Here is a 17,705-nt window from a genome sequence, read left to right on the forward strand (position 1 = left end):
ACACACAAGATGGCAAACAGGAAAAAAATACATACCATTACTCAGAAAACACATCAGAAAGTAGCAAATTAAAGTGATCAGGCAGAAGCTATGAAAGAAACATACTTTTACACATACTGTACAGTAAAATAGTGGAACTCCTGGCACAGGGTGCTGCAGAATCCTCCCAAACTGCGTTAAAAGAATTAGGCCATTTAATGGGTGAGACCTTATTCAGAGATGCACACAGTGCTGCTGGCTCAGGAAGTCCTTAAGCAACCGTCTGCTAAAAACTGGGAATGCAATCGGTATTACTGACCACCGTGCCTCTGGGCTGGAGACACTTTTGGTTTGCCATAGCACAGCCATTCTTCTGAGCACACGTCTGTTAACACACGCACATCGGAACCACTGCTCGTTGTCTTACTGCTTCTAGCTAACATTAACCTGCTCAGAGTAGCAATGGTAAAAATAAGAGCCATTTTTCATAGGTCATTCTATTCAATTTAATATCTATTATGATTTCTGGAAATTAAAAAATAACCCAACCCAAAACATCAAGAAATTGTAACTGCAGCTAAGACCCCAGCTAAAGTCCTAATCTCACCCTGTCCCTTTTTTCACCAAAGAGCACAATATTTTTATCAGGTAGTATGAAATAACACAAAGAATTGGAGATGTTTAAGCTGGCATTTCCTGATCTGCATGTCCGAGATCAAACGCTTTATTTTTTTAATAAATATTTTGTTTTCAGATTTATTGTTTTAATGTATTTCCATTTATTAAAGATGTAAACAACAGGCTTTTAAACTTGAACAGAGTATCTCAAAAGTTATGGGTTAATAAAATTTATGCTATTAAACCCATAACATAGTAAGGGAAGTATTACTCTAGATAAACAAAGTGAGTTTGTACAATTAAATCATTATGAAGTACAGATCATTTTCAATAATGTTTGTAAAGAGCTATCAAAAAAGCATAACAATTATCAGCAGAATTCTTTTTAGAAAGCATTCTTTCAAATTAAGTTTTTTCTGGAATTAATACATACTGCCCAAATGCACAAATCCTTTTGAAAATAAGTGCGTTGGACAGAAAACCACCACAGCTTAAACAACATATACCTCATGATGCCACTAAAGCATTTTTAGCTGTGTGGTATAATAAGATAGAAACCTTATTTTTTCTCTGCAATATGAATTTCATTTCCATGCAAATGTTTTTGAATGAAAATGTTTTATTACATGAAAGCTTGCAGAAATAAATTCTGTTAAATACAAAAAAAAAAAAATTTAGAAGTGTGACATTTTTCTTAGAAAAACGTTGTGACAAGGTTTAGGCAAAACCGATCTATTTCCTTAGGAATTGTTCTATATTCTGTTATAAAACAGCTCAAATATATTTTCTATGCTTTATACAATATGAAATAGGATTTACACAAGAAACGTGTAAGTTCTCGTATATCCAGCAATTGTGTTCATTTCACAAAAAAAAAAAATCTTACAGCATCAACAACTGCATAACATAAAACTATCACCTGTCTTTCCTACTGACCATGTCCACACTACTTCCTATTTCATGCCAAAAAGACTTCCAAAGTTTTCCTTAGTTACTAATGAGACTTAAGAGTCTTAACCAGATTACTTTGGTTCATTACTCATACAATAAATGTTGAGCTAATTGTTTCAAATGACTCCAGGGAGATCAATTTATAATATAAACTGCTGCAGCAACTGAATTTTTTTTTTAAACTTTGCTTCTAATAAACTTGAGCATTTCAAACCATGTAGTTCAAAGCATCTAAAAAGATTTGAAACACCTCTTATTTCAATTTCTTCTTTTTTTAATATATACTGGGAAAGATGTTCCTTAAAACACTTCCTTTGTAGGGTGAGAGTTGAAGTCCATGACTTTAAAATCAAATTCATAGTTGGAAAAAAAAAACCCACCAACTTTTTTTTCCTCCTGTCTCTAAGATCACAAGTGTAACTAGCTCAGGATGTTACAATATTAAAAAACATTGTGAAAAGTAACAGAACAAGTTGACACACTTTCAGATGTGACATTTAAAACAGCAATATTGCTTTTCCAATTTTTAACTCTTGAAGAAAAACATAAACTGAAATATTTCCTGAAAATTTTGGTCAAACTTGCTTTCATGTTTGCAAAGTTGAAATATACAGCTATAGAATGCCTGAAGCACTCATACTGCTGTTTGAAAATTTTTATAAAGCCTTCTCACATAACATTCATATTGAAATCTGAAATTTTACATTTATCACCCCAGCCTCAGTATCTGACTTTCAATTAACAAGCAAAGTTAAAAACCAATGCTTTTAAGACTATAAAGTTACAATAACAAATACTTGAAAGTGAAAAAAACACCAATTTCACTGTTATCTTAATGGTTTTATTCATAAAATAAACAGCTTCATCTTTCCAAATGAAGAATATAACAGAAAGGCTTAATGCAATAGTTACAAAAAAGTGGTACTGAAAATTTGAAAAAGTCTCATAAAATTTACAAATGCAAACTATCACTTTGTACAAAATATTTTTTTAAAGAAAGTTCAGTAATAGTTTTTAAAATACAGTTTTAATAGCTCAAATGCACATTTATTTCAAACTCCGGTTAGGTATTATTTTCGTCTGTGTGGGGAATTCTCCCTTCGTCTGTCCTCATTCTTTCTGGATTCTCTGTACTGGTCAGAATAACGGTTGTACTTCTCTCGGTGTTTCTCTGAACCATTTCTGTATCGGTCTTCTTGTTCCTCCTCTCTTGGACTTGAATTATTATGGGCTCTCTCTCTGGATTTTGATCTTTCTCTTCTTCTACTGCGATGTCCATTATCTTTGCTCCAGTGTCTGTAGTTTTCATCATCAGACAAAGAAGCTCTTCTCTCTGCTTTTTTTGGTTTTGAATTACTGTGTTTATTTTCCAAATCCTTACTTCTTTCATGGTTCCTATCCTTTCCACTATGGTAACCATCTCTGCCATTGGACTCATCTCTGTGATGATACTTTGATACGTCATCTCTCCTGTGTGATTCTCTCAAATTTTGGTAATTTCTTTCTGATTTGCTCTCAGTATCACTTCTTTCCTCTTGCTGCCTCCTCCCCATTTTCTTTTCAAGTGATTTCCTTTTCCTTTCTTGTTTTTTCCTGGAAACTTTATCAGATTCTCTGTTTTTCTTTTGCATTCTCTTTCTTTTTGCTTTAGGAACATCTGAAATTATAACAAATCAGGGGAATAAGGTTGCATTTTAATTTATTATGCTTAACTTGTTAAACTACATAGAAAGTTCTAGAGAGTTATTTTTTGTCACAAAACTTTTGTGGGTATGTATCTGGACAAAGGTTTCAAAATAATGAGCTTTGACTTTATTGCTCCCCCCCTACCCCCAACTGAGTATCTCATGCAATGGGGGAAAATTCACCCATTCTTTAATTAGAGCAGGTACTGAGTATTTTTAAATGTCTGTCTGCATTACAGGCTTTTTATTTTACATAAAGAGAAATTCTCCATAAAAGTGTGAACGACTACCAAGCCCAAGACTATTCTCCATTTTTCCTCTAAGCTTCAATATTTCTCAGTAACTCAGCTGTTACTAACACAAGACCCTCATGTTAACAAAAAGCAAGGTCACAGTGCATCACCCCAAAACCTTAAAAGCATACAAATAAGAAATTAGGGAATAGCCTTCTGCATTTCATTCCCTTTACAATACCTATACAGGTGTTGAGAACATGATGCAGCTCAAACAAGAAACTTCTTCCTCAACTTACAAACAACTCAACAAACCTGCACTTGAATGCAAAACATTACTAAGCAGTCACATTAGTGTAAAAAGAGTAACTCGCTCAATGGGAGTCTGACATAAGATCTGCAAACCTGTTGATCCAAGAATTTTTTGGTTACATAAGACATGCTTTCATTTTTTTAAAAGATTTGAAATTCTATGTACTGACAGAACTCCAACAACCTTGCTTCCCTGCTTCCCCCCCCCCCCCCCGCCAAGTAAATTGCTTAAGAGGGAACAACTCAAATTTGTACAGATGGGCCTCCCACTCACAAGTATCCATCAAGAGGGCTTTTGTCCCTTAGCTATCTGCAAGTGATGCCTGACTTTTGAGATCCTCTACCCATCATCATCCTCTTGTTGACTTGATACAAAAGGACCAGGCATAGGCTGTAAAGTCATACATCAAAGCACTCTCATAAATAATTTTTTTAGAAATATCACCCTTCCCAGAGCATCCAGGCTCTTAAAAATAGTTTACTTTTCCAATTACTTCCTGGAAAAGCTTATCAGTCAATGGAGATTAAAAACAGCAGATGGGGAAAAATCTCCAACACTACCCTATGAGGGGACAGAGGCATGCTGAAACGGCTTGAGATAGTGGTACCAAGCAACGTAACAATGGCCCTCTGGCTTATTTTCAGGAGAAATAGTGACAGCTTTGTCAACAATTTAAGATTAAAACTAGCTTCTGTATTTCCAAATACACAGTAGGGCTCATCTCAGTGGAAGAGGCCTTACTCTTCCTGTTTGCTCTTTATAAAGAACCTCTAGGTTTCACTTGACAGTATTTATCAATAACAGCCATTTAGAATAATTGCTAATTCACCTTATTGTATGAACTATAGTATCATATCAGCTAACTGTTTCTAAACACCTTTTGAAAATACCACAGCCATAAACTGATTTAATAGTACATCGAGTATCTGAATTCTACAGCAGCTGGCTAGTCTCATGTCTGAACTAAGGCTTCCTCGCATTCTGATAAAACATGACGATGGATCAATTCAAACAGATTTTAATAAAGTTTTTTAAACACTGTTTCCCCTACTATTTTACATCCACCAGAATGCAGAAAAATACCTGAGAAAGGAAATACAAAGGAACAAGCTGCTTTAATAACCAACAAATTTTGTCCTCCGCTGGACTGGTTTTGGTTGGAAGGACCTCTCCAGAGCAGTCCTGAGCTGAGCTAGCTGGTGAAGTTCCACACATTAACTGTTAGTAAGACAGTGATCTCTCATTTAGCTGTATGCTCAACTTCTCCATTTCTAATCAGCAGTTCTTCTATTTTCCCTTATGCACTGCACTGTTAAAACACTGAAATACTGTAGCACATTCCTCTGAAAAATGCCTTTCAACTCTACCAAGTTATTTTAAAGATTTAAAAAGCTGCAAACACAAGAAGACTTGGAGTTATAACCAGTAATGGGCCTCAACCAAGTTTACCATTAAAGAATATAGTTATCTCCAATTAGTGTTCTGACCACTGTATTTAAGTACACAAGAACTAGGGGGGGAAAAAAAAAAAAAGTAAGTGAAACCAGGCTGCAAAGATATCAAAATGCAAGTTCTAATCAATGTGTTCCTGAATGGAGAAAGGACAAGTAGTAAAAGGGAAGGTCCTAAACTAACAAAAATAAAGTGTTCATACTAGCAGACTGCAGACTCAGTTGGTTTGTCACTAAGGACTTACCTCTCTGGTTCCTATCAAAGAGCTCAGCAGAGCTGCAGCTGCCTATGCAGGAGCCATCTGGCTCTTTGCTGAACCAACGCCTTCTCTGACCCTGTTTACCTGTGCCCTCCTCTAGTGCTTTGTCGTCATTAATGTGATTAACGTGATGACACACAAATCAGACTTTGTACAGTAAGATTGCAATGGAGAACAAAAGTGCATTTCCAAAGCATGAGCAGTTCACACTGCTTTTATTTTATTAATCAACATTTTCATTTCAAAGGCACGTAATAAATCAAATTAACTTTGAATCAGCAAGCTTCTGTACTATAGAAATGCATGCTGTGTGATCATCTGCTCATGTTATATACAAGGGGGAGACTGCACACACTAACACATACTAGCGTTTATGACACCTCATGTCAAATAGAAGGTTCTACATCAGCAGGATGGTATAAATGCTAAACACTAATTAATGCATAAAACTACAAAATACTAAGTTGTCAGCAAAAGCTAATTCTTCCTTGAAGATTTCTCTGCAGACAAGAACCTTCACTGTATCACCACACAAACTCTTCCTTAGGAAGAAGAATTAGAAATGGAGACTCTGAAGGAGAATAAAGTTTAAACACATTGCTAGAACTGAACAATGTCATTTCTGACCCATGAAGAAGAACATATTTACAGGGAAGGACACAAGTAATATCAAGCTTAATCAATCAAGCCAAGCAAAAAGAGCTGTAGACATTAGTCTCTACACTTCACCAGTAAGCATCCCACAGAAATACTAATAGGGAATGACTCTAATCCCTCCATCCTTCACTAAACTGAAGTGATAGCACTGTGCAACAGGTATCAACTGTGCATAAAAACTCATCTACAAAACAATGTTCCTCAGAAATTTAAGTTTTTAAAAATGGAATTCAGTTTTTCTAAATTCTAAAATAAATTTCCATGAGCAGTATTTTAAAACTTTTAAGTTTTAAAAAAATGATTAGTTTTTAAAGCAGAGAAAGTAACACTGTCTTCAGCTAGTTCTTCCTCAAAACAAGTATACATAAAAATAAATAGGTGTATAGAAGTAAATAGAAGTAAATATTTATAGCTAGTGTTTAAGTACCGGAGTCACTGCTGTTGTCACTGCTAGATGAGGAGTCACTGCTGCTGGATGACTCTGAGCTGCTACTGCTGCTGTCAGAATCAGAATCCGAGGAAGAGTCTGTCTCTGAAGATGAAGAGGAATCTGATGACTCAACATCTTGTTTCTGTGTCATTATCATCTTTGGTGCATTTTTAAGATGCTCTCGTAATTCATCCCTAATCAACAAAAAAAGGGGTTTTTTTTCCTCAACTTTTTTTTTTTTTGGCAGGGGGGAGGGGAGAGAAGGAAAGTAAATATCAAATCAGAATAGTGTTCCTCACGTTAGTCCTCCAAGGCCAATAGAAGTGAAGAAATTGATGGCAAAGCGAGTGTTTCTTGGGTTATCCCGAGGCAATAATCCCTCAAAGAAAGGCTGCAATGTTCTGATGGAAACAAACATCTAAATTAAACACCATGCCAGCTTAGCACAAATTCTCATTGACATTAGTAAACTGAAAAACAAACTGTATGGATCTCCATAGGACAGCAAAAGTTTTCTCTTCATGCATTTTTCTATACTTTCATTGTTTATATCTGTGATGTATCTGACCAATATGCTATCTAAAAACTTGTTCTTTTATGAAAACAAACTTCTTCACACACAAGAATTACATACATACTGTCAGATTATGACAAAAGAAAGCCTGACTTTGTGAAGCCCTGAAGAGACTTGTGAAATTGCAGTAGCCTGTGATAGCAAAGGATAATACTTGTTGACCAAGAAGTTCGAAGATCTAGGTATCTATGCTGAAATCCCACCAAATGGGGCCCTAAGTATAGTTTCAAGTATAAGTTTATGAGCTAAAGCATCTACTAAATTCTTCATCATAGAGGAAATCCCAATTTACAGGAAATAGCTCAAGCAACTGAAAGGAACGTTGCCAGAATACAATGCATTAAATCATATACAGGCTTAAAACAATGTGTTATTTACACTAAACTTAAGGATAAGCAACTAATCATAGAAAAACTGTTAGTAGTAGTTATTGTGCTTTCTTCTAAGTTTTGTCAGCAAAAAGCCACAGTAACATTTATTACACAGCTATATAGCTGACAATAAAAATAGACTTGCACTTGGAAAATTCTTATACAAGCTGAATATCATTGGGGAAAAAAAAGATACATCTTGCAAATAGTCATGCATATATTTGAACTCAAATTGGTAGTAACACACTCAGCTTAATGGGACTCTTGCAATGACTAAATCTATACATGAACTGATTCTTGAAGTACTGCAGCTACAGAACTGCAGTCTTAGTTGAACTTGAAAACAGAGTTCTTATCTGTACTTTTTCAGATAAAGGAACTAATTAAATTTACAGTTTTGAAAATAAAATTTCAACTTACTCATCTTTTAATCTTGCATTTAGGTTAGGAAGTCCCATATATTCACTGAGTTCCTGAAAGAATATTTTGACAAAAATTCTACTGGAGGATGTGGTAGTTTCTTCACTCAGTATTATACATTCAAGGACCTGAAAATATTTAGAAAAACATTTAGAAAAAAACCCTTAAGTTTAAACATACGTTCTTTTTATCTATCTTAAAAACTTTTTTTCTCATGAAATAACTAATAAAGACTGATTTCCCCCTTCAAGAACATAAACCCTGTAATTCCTAGTCAAGACTTGCTTCCTCAAAAATTCTTTTCTACCACCTGGGAGCAGTTTCTGATCATATCTATGCTAGTAATTCTTCAAGGATTTATTTTATCCAGGAAAGCTCCTAAAGAGAAAAAATCAGGTGTGTGAACTTCTGGGTAGTTAAAGATTCTGGACTTAAGTTCTACAGAGGGGAAATATTTGGACTGACTTGTGTGTGCCTGAAGAATGACAATTAGGCTAGGCTGTGAAACAAGAACAGAAGAGTATGAAAACAGAAGTTACCTTGATATTTATTTCTTCATTTTTAATGTTATATTATATCTCAGAATGCAAGACTGCTTTTATTTATTTGGCACTTAAATCACAAAATAGCAGTATTTTTTAATTTCTTATAATTCTTTAGAACTTTTAATTTTATATATTAAGATAATTTTTAAAGGTTTCTTGTTTTTCAGAGACAGTTCTGCTATTTACATTGCTGATTAAAAGTTCAAAATTCTAAAAAAGTACATTTTAATCATCCAATTCCAGCTGAGCTCCATAAAATAACAGCTTAAATCAACTACTTCAGAATGGGGAAGGGAGGAGGATGATGCACAGGGGCAGAAGGAGGAGATGGAGCAACACAGAATTGTTCAACAGTGTCTGAGAAAATACTTAAAATAATCCAGTTTGCTACAAATACAAGTAGTTCCAAACTGTAGAATAAATACAAAACTAAAGTATTATATGTTATTTCTGAATACTGCAGATTAATTATTGAAAAAGATATCTAGGACAATAGCCTTTTTTACTTACACTCCAAGGAATTGAATCGGTGTACAGTAGATGAGCAAACATCTTGGCAACATTCCTCAGTTTGTTCGTTTCCAAACGATGAATAGTATCGTATTGTTCTTTGAAAATAGCTTCAAAGGATTCCATATATTCTTTTTTCAACATGCAGAAACGCTGAGACAACATTGTACAAATTAAACAACCAGATTAAACAAAATATTAAACATGCAAATAACCTACGTGTAAGTGACCTAATGGTGCAAATATTTACTGCAAGATTTTCCTTTTAAATAACCCTTGGAGAAGAAAAATACCTTCAAATGTATACATTTTATTGCCTTCAGCAGTTTGTCAGAACAAGAAACTCATCTGCATTGCAAAGTAGTAATTATCAATTTTGAACTACAACAAATTATCCGGCATTTCTTTTACTTCCATACATCCAGTACTTTCACCTGATGTAACGCCATCGAATGTAACTTTTTTTCATCACATCACTGAATGACTATTTAAAATTAAAGAGGCAGCAGGGAACACAGAGGTAAGACATTTTGGATATAAACATTCCAAAGAACACAGAAATTAACATTTATATTCTACTGAACATGTAGATTCATATGGTTAGTGCTTTGTAACTGACTGTCAGCAGAAGTATTTCCTCAAATACTGGACAAAAAATACAAATGGAAAAAGCATTCCCTTTCAGCATAACTTGCTCCCTTGAGAAGACAAGTATTTTATCATAACTGGTCAGACCCGTTAATATCATAGATAAGGAAAACTTAACTAAGAAATAACTGCAACTAAATTAGCAATTAGTTACATAAAAACAAAGAGCTAGCTCTTTACTGAAAAACAAACAAACAAAAAACCCCACCCACAAGCTCAGGACAGTAAGTATTCAGTCTTGTGTTCTAAATAAAACCTACTAAGCAGCTTTGAATGAAGTGGTAAAAGACAGGCATCTCCAAAATTAATCTTCAGCACTGTAAAAAGGATATTTTCTGGTAACTCGTAATACTTTTACCTCCTTTTAATACCATTCCTTTGCCACTGATTTATTGTTCTATCACAACAATATAAAGAGAAAATGAGTTCTCTCATTCTGCATTTACTATACTTATTACAATCAAAATGTTAATTCAATCCACTAATACAACCAAGCAACTAATATAACCATTTTCGAAATGATAAGAAGGCTATTAGTATTATTTATCCATTAAAACTTAAGTTCGACACACCAAAAAATTGAGTAAACCAATGAAATTATCTACCATAAAGTGTAAAATCTGAAAACCGAACTCACCCCTGCCAGTAACCCGAAGAATTTCTCGTATGTTCTTTGCTGAGCACAGCAATCAAGTATCATATTGCAGAGTTCTTTCTGGTTTAAGAAAAAAAAAAAAATTCTCTAGGTAAATTCACTGTAGCAGCAAACCCCCATCATTACTAAGTACCAAAATATTGAAAAAAGCCTTACATGGATGCGAGCTTTGAAACAAGAACCATCACATAAAACTTCACTGGCAACATCAGTAGTTTTCTGAATTTCTCATGTTTTAGAAGTTATCTGGGACATGAATATGAACTTTTGCCATTCAAACTTCCTCTTCTGCTTAAGCTAAAATTTATGAGTTAACACACTCAAAAAAGGTCAAAACTAATTCACAAACTGACTTTACCACAGTGCAAAAAGGAGGTTTAAGATAAAGAAGGAAGGTTTAAAGGACTTTCTTCGTGCTTTGGGTTTTGTTTGGTTTGTTGTTGGTTTTTGTTTTTTCTTTTTAAAAATAGCACCAATCCCTGCATTTATAGAAAATGAAGATTCTTTGCAACTTCCAAATGTCAAAATGGCTTACAGACAAGCCATTTGGAAACTCAAATATAATGTGCATGCTTAGGAGCGTATTTCCAAAATCAGAAATATCTGCAGATTTCGGTATATAATAATATATCTTTAACTATTCAGCCGTAATTTTCACAACAACCTCTGCTTACCATAAGCAAGCAGAAGGCAGTGTTTCTCTAACTGCTTCACCAGAGAGGCCGGAGGGTGACATTCAGAAAGACTAAACTTGACCTTGGGAGGCTGATATGCCTAGACTTCCTCTATAACCAAGACAGTGAGGAAGTTTTCTAAAGGAGCTGGTTCAGGCTTACGTTCTGAATCACCCTCTAGAACACCATCTCTCATTAGTTAGGAAGGAGCAGAGGAAGCCTAGCTAGAGTAGCCTCCCAAAACTTTTGTGCATTCCCCATCACTGACAGCCCGCCTTCCATTTTTCCCCCATTTCCATGGTGGTCACAGATGTAAGCACCAGCTACGACAGTCCCGCAGAAGATGCTCTCCTACCACTGATACCAACTATCTAGAACAGCTAGTCCCAGTCTTTCTGGAATACAGGTTGTCTGGCTCCCTCTCTCCTTGTTCCCCAATACCATCACCCCAAGATCATTATTGAATCACCCTCTGGCAGGTACCTGCTCCTATTCTTTCACACACGCCACACCAAGAACCAGAGGGAAACACACAAGGGGGGGATTCTGCTTTTACCTCGCCTCTAGGACCAGAGCCCTTCACCAGCTGAGAGCAGTGATCTAGGCAAGTAAGCGTGCATGAGTTTAAAACCAAACTCACTCCGCTAACCTACTTATGTAAGCTGTAATACAGCTATGAACTGGTTTAGGGCACATTTTGAAACATTAATTAAGAAAAATGAAGCAAACATTTTTATATAAATTAAGAGCCATGAAAGACACTGTGCTTAAACAGGACTCCAGTTTTCCCCCCATTAAGTTTTTTATTATTTTTTTGCAAGACCAACTCCATAGCATAAACCAATTTATGACATTCCCAAATAGGTTTTCAGCTGTCAGTCACATATCTTTCACATTTAGTTTAATTTCTCTTTTAACAGTAACACTCCCATAAAAAATACTGGATAATTTCAAGCATTTTGTCCTCTTTATATCTTATACCAGTTTACTGTAACACATACCAGATTTCATATTCTCCCACTTGTGCCATTCTTCCAAGCATGTGTTCCAAAAAGAAACATTTTCCCATCATAAAAACTCAAACCAAATAAAAAGCCAACCATGCTGAACAAGAAAAAAATACCTCCTCCAAACAACAAGGCAGTAACGTATCAAACTTACAGATGTGTTTAAAGGCATTCCTTTCAACACTGTCACATTGTGTTAGTGTGATGTATTAAAATGCATATTAACTTTTTATATTATCCTGTTTTACAGTAATGCTGCAGTTAATCAGTTTTTAAACAATAAAAAGGGTAAAGTGCTGATGCCACTGTTAATAACATCAGCAAGACGTGAAAAACAAATTACTTTTCTGCCTCATCTTAAATGCAATTACAACATTGGTATCCCCTGTGGTTTACAGTAATTAAGTATTTTAACATTTTAATTAAATATTACAATGATTTCTAGGAGGGTAGCTTGAATAACCACATGCATGAAAATAGATTTGCCCACAAAGACATTCTTGCTAGTGCTATCTAAACAATTTGAGGTTAGGTCTAGAGTAACTGTCTTCCAAATTAAAAATTAACAAACTTTAAAAAAAAAATTAAATCATTTTAGAGATGCAACACGTTCATATGGCAATTCTAGCTTCATTTATAGCTTTAAAGGTTAACCCATTTCTGTACTCCCAATGATAACACTTCTGGTGATGTTTATGGCAGGAACAGCCTGTGTTTTTTAGTCCATCACTTGCTTTAAAGAATGCAATGAATTTGTTTCCCAGTTTTACAGGCAATTTATACACTGTGGTGTTCAACAGTTTTCATACAATGCTCAGCAAGTGACTATTCAGCTTAGCTAAGTATGTATAGCTCTCCAATCATGAAGTAAAATGCTTTGAAAATATCTGACATCACATACAGATGGTGAATAATCTTTCATAAAGATCTTAAATTCATTATTGTATCATGGAGAAAAAAAATGGCACTTCCCAAAACTGCTAAGACAGAAGATAAGGAGAAAGCTCCCTTTAAATATACTGCATTTCTTACAGTTCTCCCTAAACATTTCCTACTAGCTCTTACCCAAATAGGACAATGGTTTAGATGGACCGTGGCTCAACCTAACATGGCAAGTATCATCAAACATTTAAAGATGCTAAAGGGCAAACTAGAAGACAGAAAAAACAGACTTGCTTTTTTCCCCAGCTTTACCATTTTAAAAAATAAGCACACCCTGCCCACTCTATATGCTCTCAGCTTCACACAAAGGCTATGCTCACTGCAGATAGAAAAGCTAAAGCAACTCAGCTTTCTCACTCCCTTCTGATCATGGCTTCCTTTTTAGTTAGTGCATTTTTTTTCCTCCATTTCTTCCCTTATTTCTTGCTATTTTTTTTCTTGAAGATTTGCATTCAGCTAAGACTGCAATTTCAGAGCTGCCTCCCAGGCTACCTCCAAGAGGAGGTCTCCCTCTTTCCTCCCTAGCTGGAAGCAATGTAATTTCCACCTCCCTTTTTGGCCACACAGCTCTGTCCCATCCATTGCCTACACAAGCTGAAGCAATCATGAGACATCCCCACCCTGTAAGCTAATGTAGCTTCTTAAAATATAAAACTATCAATACCAGCACTTGGTTTCTACAATCATACAAGGAACTAGAGGAATTGATTTGTTGGAAGCAAACCTAGTAAAGGACATAGGTTGGTTTAAATCAATGTGAAATTGGATTTATGTGAAATTAGTGCCTTGCATTTTACACATTTGCACTGCTTTTACAGATGCTACATTTTTCCTTTTTCCTCTTTTATTTCAGCTGAAGTGTATTTTACTTCCACTTACTACCTTAAAGCTTTCCCTACTGCTGCATATTTTAATGTGTGTAACCATCACATGTGCCTATTTTTTCCAGCATCTCTCCTCTTTCTCTGTATTTGTTGAATTACCACTTAGAGCCAAGGCTGGCAAAGCCATGGAAAATGTTTCAGTAGCAGGTGGCCATTTGGCAAACTACATGCAGTGCTTTCAGCAGCTACTGTACTGTCTCCAGGTCTGTCCTGGGTTTGGTCAGCTAATGATCCTTCTCAACTTTCTTTGTCCCTTTATTTACCGTTTTTTATCTCAGCTTGTTTTATATTTAGATCAATGTATGCTTAAAGCTGAATACATTTTTCAAAAATCTTGCACAAATCAAACCTGTAACATTTTACACAGGAATCATTAACTGGATATAAGAACAGATACATTTTTAATCATGCTGCTACAAGCCTACAACACACACACACAAGAGTGTGGGGAAATAATACATTAAAGCCCCACAGTATCTACTTCCCTTCCACCTGAAGGCTACACATGCCAAACTTAAAATTAAGTGACGTCACTGAGGTAATCTGAGCAATTCCATCCCCTTAGGTTAAATGCATACATACATGTTTGGAAGATCAAAGTCTAGTCAGAATTCTAGCTAATGCCTGTTATCAGTAACACACAAATAAAGGATAATTCTGTATCCCTTCTATACCTTCATTTTGTAGACATCAACATATACCACAACATACACAGAAAAGGCAATGAGCTTCCCAATTATATAATGAAACTGGCTATTTTTACCTCATTACTATCTTTAATGTCATAAAGATATGCAATTTTAGAAAACTTTATTTTATGCTTATTGGAAATACTTCAACACAAATATCACCTGCCACATTTATAAAGCACATGCAGCATATTTTCCAAAAAATACAATTAAGCTTTAAGCACCTAAGATAATTGAAAATTAGTCTTAAGATTTTTTTTAAAATTTATTTTCTGGTAGAAAAGATCAGCAAGAACTGAAAAATTTAAACTTATTAAAAGTTATGAGCCTATGTATTTAAAGAAGTACTTTTTAAAACTTGTGTTTCTGGGCCTTCATCCCATATAGCTGTGGCTTAAGAGACCTCTTTTAATCCATTACTAATTATTTCAATTGATATTTTGAATACTCCATCTATATGTTTAGACGATTTTTCCTGTGAAAGCTTAGACCCTTTGTGAGATAACCCCTCTTCCATCCTTCAGGTCATTAAAGGAATCTCAGGTCAGCCAAAGCAACTAGTTCATTCATACCTACTGAGCTATTTAGAAACAGTTTTCAATTTTAACTATGTAGTCTACATTATTAACTGGAGAGAATGAAAGAGGGTAAACCAGTTCCACTAATGGGTCTTTCCAAATTTAATTCAATATCCAGATTCTGCACCTATATGTGCATTTCCTGATGTTCTGTATCTTCAGGGATTACACTCATGTCAATGGCACTGTATGTTACACAAATTAAAACCACTGAAGAAGCAAGACCTTGTTGTCTACCAAAATTTTATATCCTAACTGTAGTGCGTTCAGAAGCATGGTTGGGGTTTTGGTTTTTTTTTTTTTTATGTTGTAGTTTTCTGAGGTTCCGACATGTGTGAAAACCAGGTAAAAAACACTATGTAATTTGTAAAAACTTTGATCAGTGTAAAATGGTCAGACAGTAACATAATATAAACAAGTATAGAAATTAACACGTTGACTTGAAAAATGTTAAATTTCTAGTGGGAGTGTGGACCCACCTCAAACTCAAGGCTACTGATAACACTAATAATTCCTTCCTTTCTTCAATACCTTTTGAAGACTCCTGAGGAACAGACCTCAGGTTGCTTTTCAACTTATGATCTACGTTGTATTTTATATAATATGCAATAAATTCTTATTTTATTGTTATTTATCATACTAAACCACCTGGAAACAAAGATAACTAATGTCTTGAGCCACACTGATGTTCAGATGAGCAGTCTGAGAACAAGATCATTCTGATTTTGATGGAACTTGCAGATTTAAGGCAATGTATTTGAAAAGAAGTAGTTAAATTTAATGAAAAATCTGAACTAAATGCTGTCATAGTCCAGGCTAAAATAGTACATGGTTCAGAAAGTTAGGTGTATTCATGTCATTAGACTCACACTTCCAGACATTAACAATAAGAGAAGCAGGGAAATAAAGGAAGTTTATGCATTAACAGAACTCCAATTAAACATACCTTTAACCTCACAATGTCAGAGTTACTGCTATGTACTTGGGATTTTTAATGGATAAATTATGAAAATTCAGATTGATTCAGCATCTCAGGCCCACAAAAAGTCCTGCTTCAAAAGACAGGAAATCTACTTGAGTATGATCACCTTTTACAGGCAGTAGCAAGTCTGTGAATTAATTATGGTGCAGTTGCCAAAACTACCAGTTGCAATGCCCTACAATAACAAAGGTAACCGATGAATCTAAGAAATCCTCAACTTGATAGGAACATAATTATCAGCTTTAGACCATCCTACTCTATACCAGTTTCCTGGACTACATTCTCACTGAATGTCAAATCAAAATAAGTACTTGTGTTATCTTCAAGACTCAGTGCATAAATAGCACAAGAGAGACACTGACACCCCCACCTCTCCAACTAGGACTGTTTTGAGCAAGTGTGACACCATCCTGTAAAAACGAAAATGTGTCAAATGCATGCATAATTCTTTCAAGAAGGTTGTGCCTACAATAACTTTTCTCTTTCCAAGCAAAAAAAAAAAAAAAATATCCTGGACCCATTACTTTTGTCTGGGATAACTGCATTGAGGGGCAGATTCTTGTAGAAGAGGCTCTAATTTAATTTAGAAAAATTCCAAGCATCGCTGTTTACAAGTTTAGTTCTCATCACAACCAAAAAAAGGAACAAAAGCCTAAAAGCCAATCTCTTTTAGGCACATTTTCAAAGACCAAGAACAATGTATGGCTGGTTGTTTTTTTGGTTGGCCATCCATCCCCTCCTCTGCTCCTTTAGGGAGACTGAGCAACAAGGTAAGACATTTCCCTTTCTGCTCTCAGCTTGAATGATGCTAAGAACCTTTTAAAATTCAATATTCTGTAAGCAGTAGCATCTTTCAAAAAAAAAAAAAAAAAGAAAAATCTCTGTTCCTCACATACGTTTTCCTAAAGAAAGATCAATTTTCTAGGTAAGTAGTTGTCACTCCTGTATAGATTTGTATTACTGTAAGAATCCTCAACTTCTTTTCTTTCAAGTAAAACCATCAGAAACTGAAGGTACTCCTCCAAGAACATAGGCAACAAAAATTTGTTAAAGGTAAGCATAAAGTAAGAAACAAGAAAGCACATTGCTTACATCTATCAAAGATTAATAAAATACAGAAGAAAATGATACGTTTTAGAAGATTGAATTTTTAATGACTGAAGAAGGGCCCTTTGATGCAGAAGACAACACTGAACCTGCTGGAGTCATCTAAAAAAAGGATTTAAAAGGGTGAGAAACAGATCAAGTGTAATCAGGAGGACAATTTAAAGACAAGGTCCAGGTACAAGAAACAGGTATTATATCTCCAGAATCCTGGAGCAAAAATAAATGAATGAGAAAAAGTGTCAAAGAAAAAGTGAAAAGCTGGAAATGAAAACTGAGCTTGTGAATCTGGAAGAGAAAACTGTGGAAAGAAAAGGTGTTTTCTAGGGAAAGAAAAACAGGACACTAGTAGGCAAACTTTTCACCCCAAGAAAGGGGTGTGGGAAAAAATAAAGGATGAGGAGATGGAAATTAGCGAGTATTTTGAGGAAGGAGAATATACAGCTGGAGACTAAAAATTAACTGCATGCAAATCAGATGGGAAATGGAAGATGGATGTTTCTGTTTAACAGCATCATTTCCTTCTGAAAAAGCAGCATTTCAGT

General features: G+C 35.0%; 1 protein-coding gene across 4 annotated transcripts in view; it reads right to left on the reverse strand.

Annotated features, from left to right (window-relative positions):
• Positions 1-2,367: 2,367 nt before the first annotated feature.
• Positions 2,368-17,705, reverse strand: part of CWC22 (CWC22 spliceosome associated protein homolog) — a 32,312-nt gene continuing 16,974 nt past the window's right edge. For all 4 annotated transcript variants that reach the window (XM_069781587.1, XM_069781584.1, XM_069781585.1 and 1 more), the window contains exons 15-20: positions 10,283-10,360; positions 8,998-9,150; positions 7,943-8,070; positions 6,877-6,978; positions 6,575-6,771; positions 2,368-3,205 (exon numbers count right to left, since the gene is read on the reverse strand). In XM_069781587.1, the coding sequence (XP_069637688.1) occupies positions 2,619-3,205; positions 6,575-6,771; positions 6,877-6,978; positions 7,943-8,070; positions 8,998-9,150; positions 10,283-10,360 (1,245 nt within the window). In that variant the 3' untranslated portion in view covers positions 2,368-2,618. The remainder of the gene's footprint in view (positions 3,206-6,574; positions 6,772-6,876; positions 6,979-7,942; positions 8,071-8,997; positions 9,151-10,282; positions 10,361-17,705) is intronic.

Source organism: Haliaeetus albicilla, chromosome 4 (assembly GCF_947461875.1).
Source record: "Haliaeetus albicilla chromosome 4, bHalAlb1.1, whole genome shotgun sequence".
NCBI classification, from domain to species: domain Eukaryota; kingdom Metazoa; phylum Chordata; class Aves; order Accipitriformes; family Accipitridae; genus Haliaeetus; species Haliaeetus albicilla.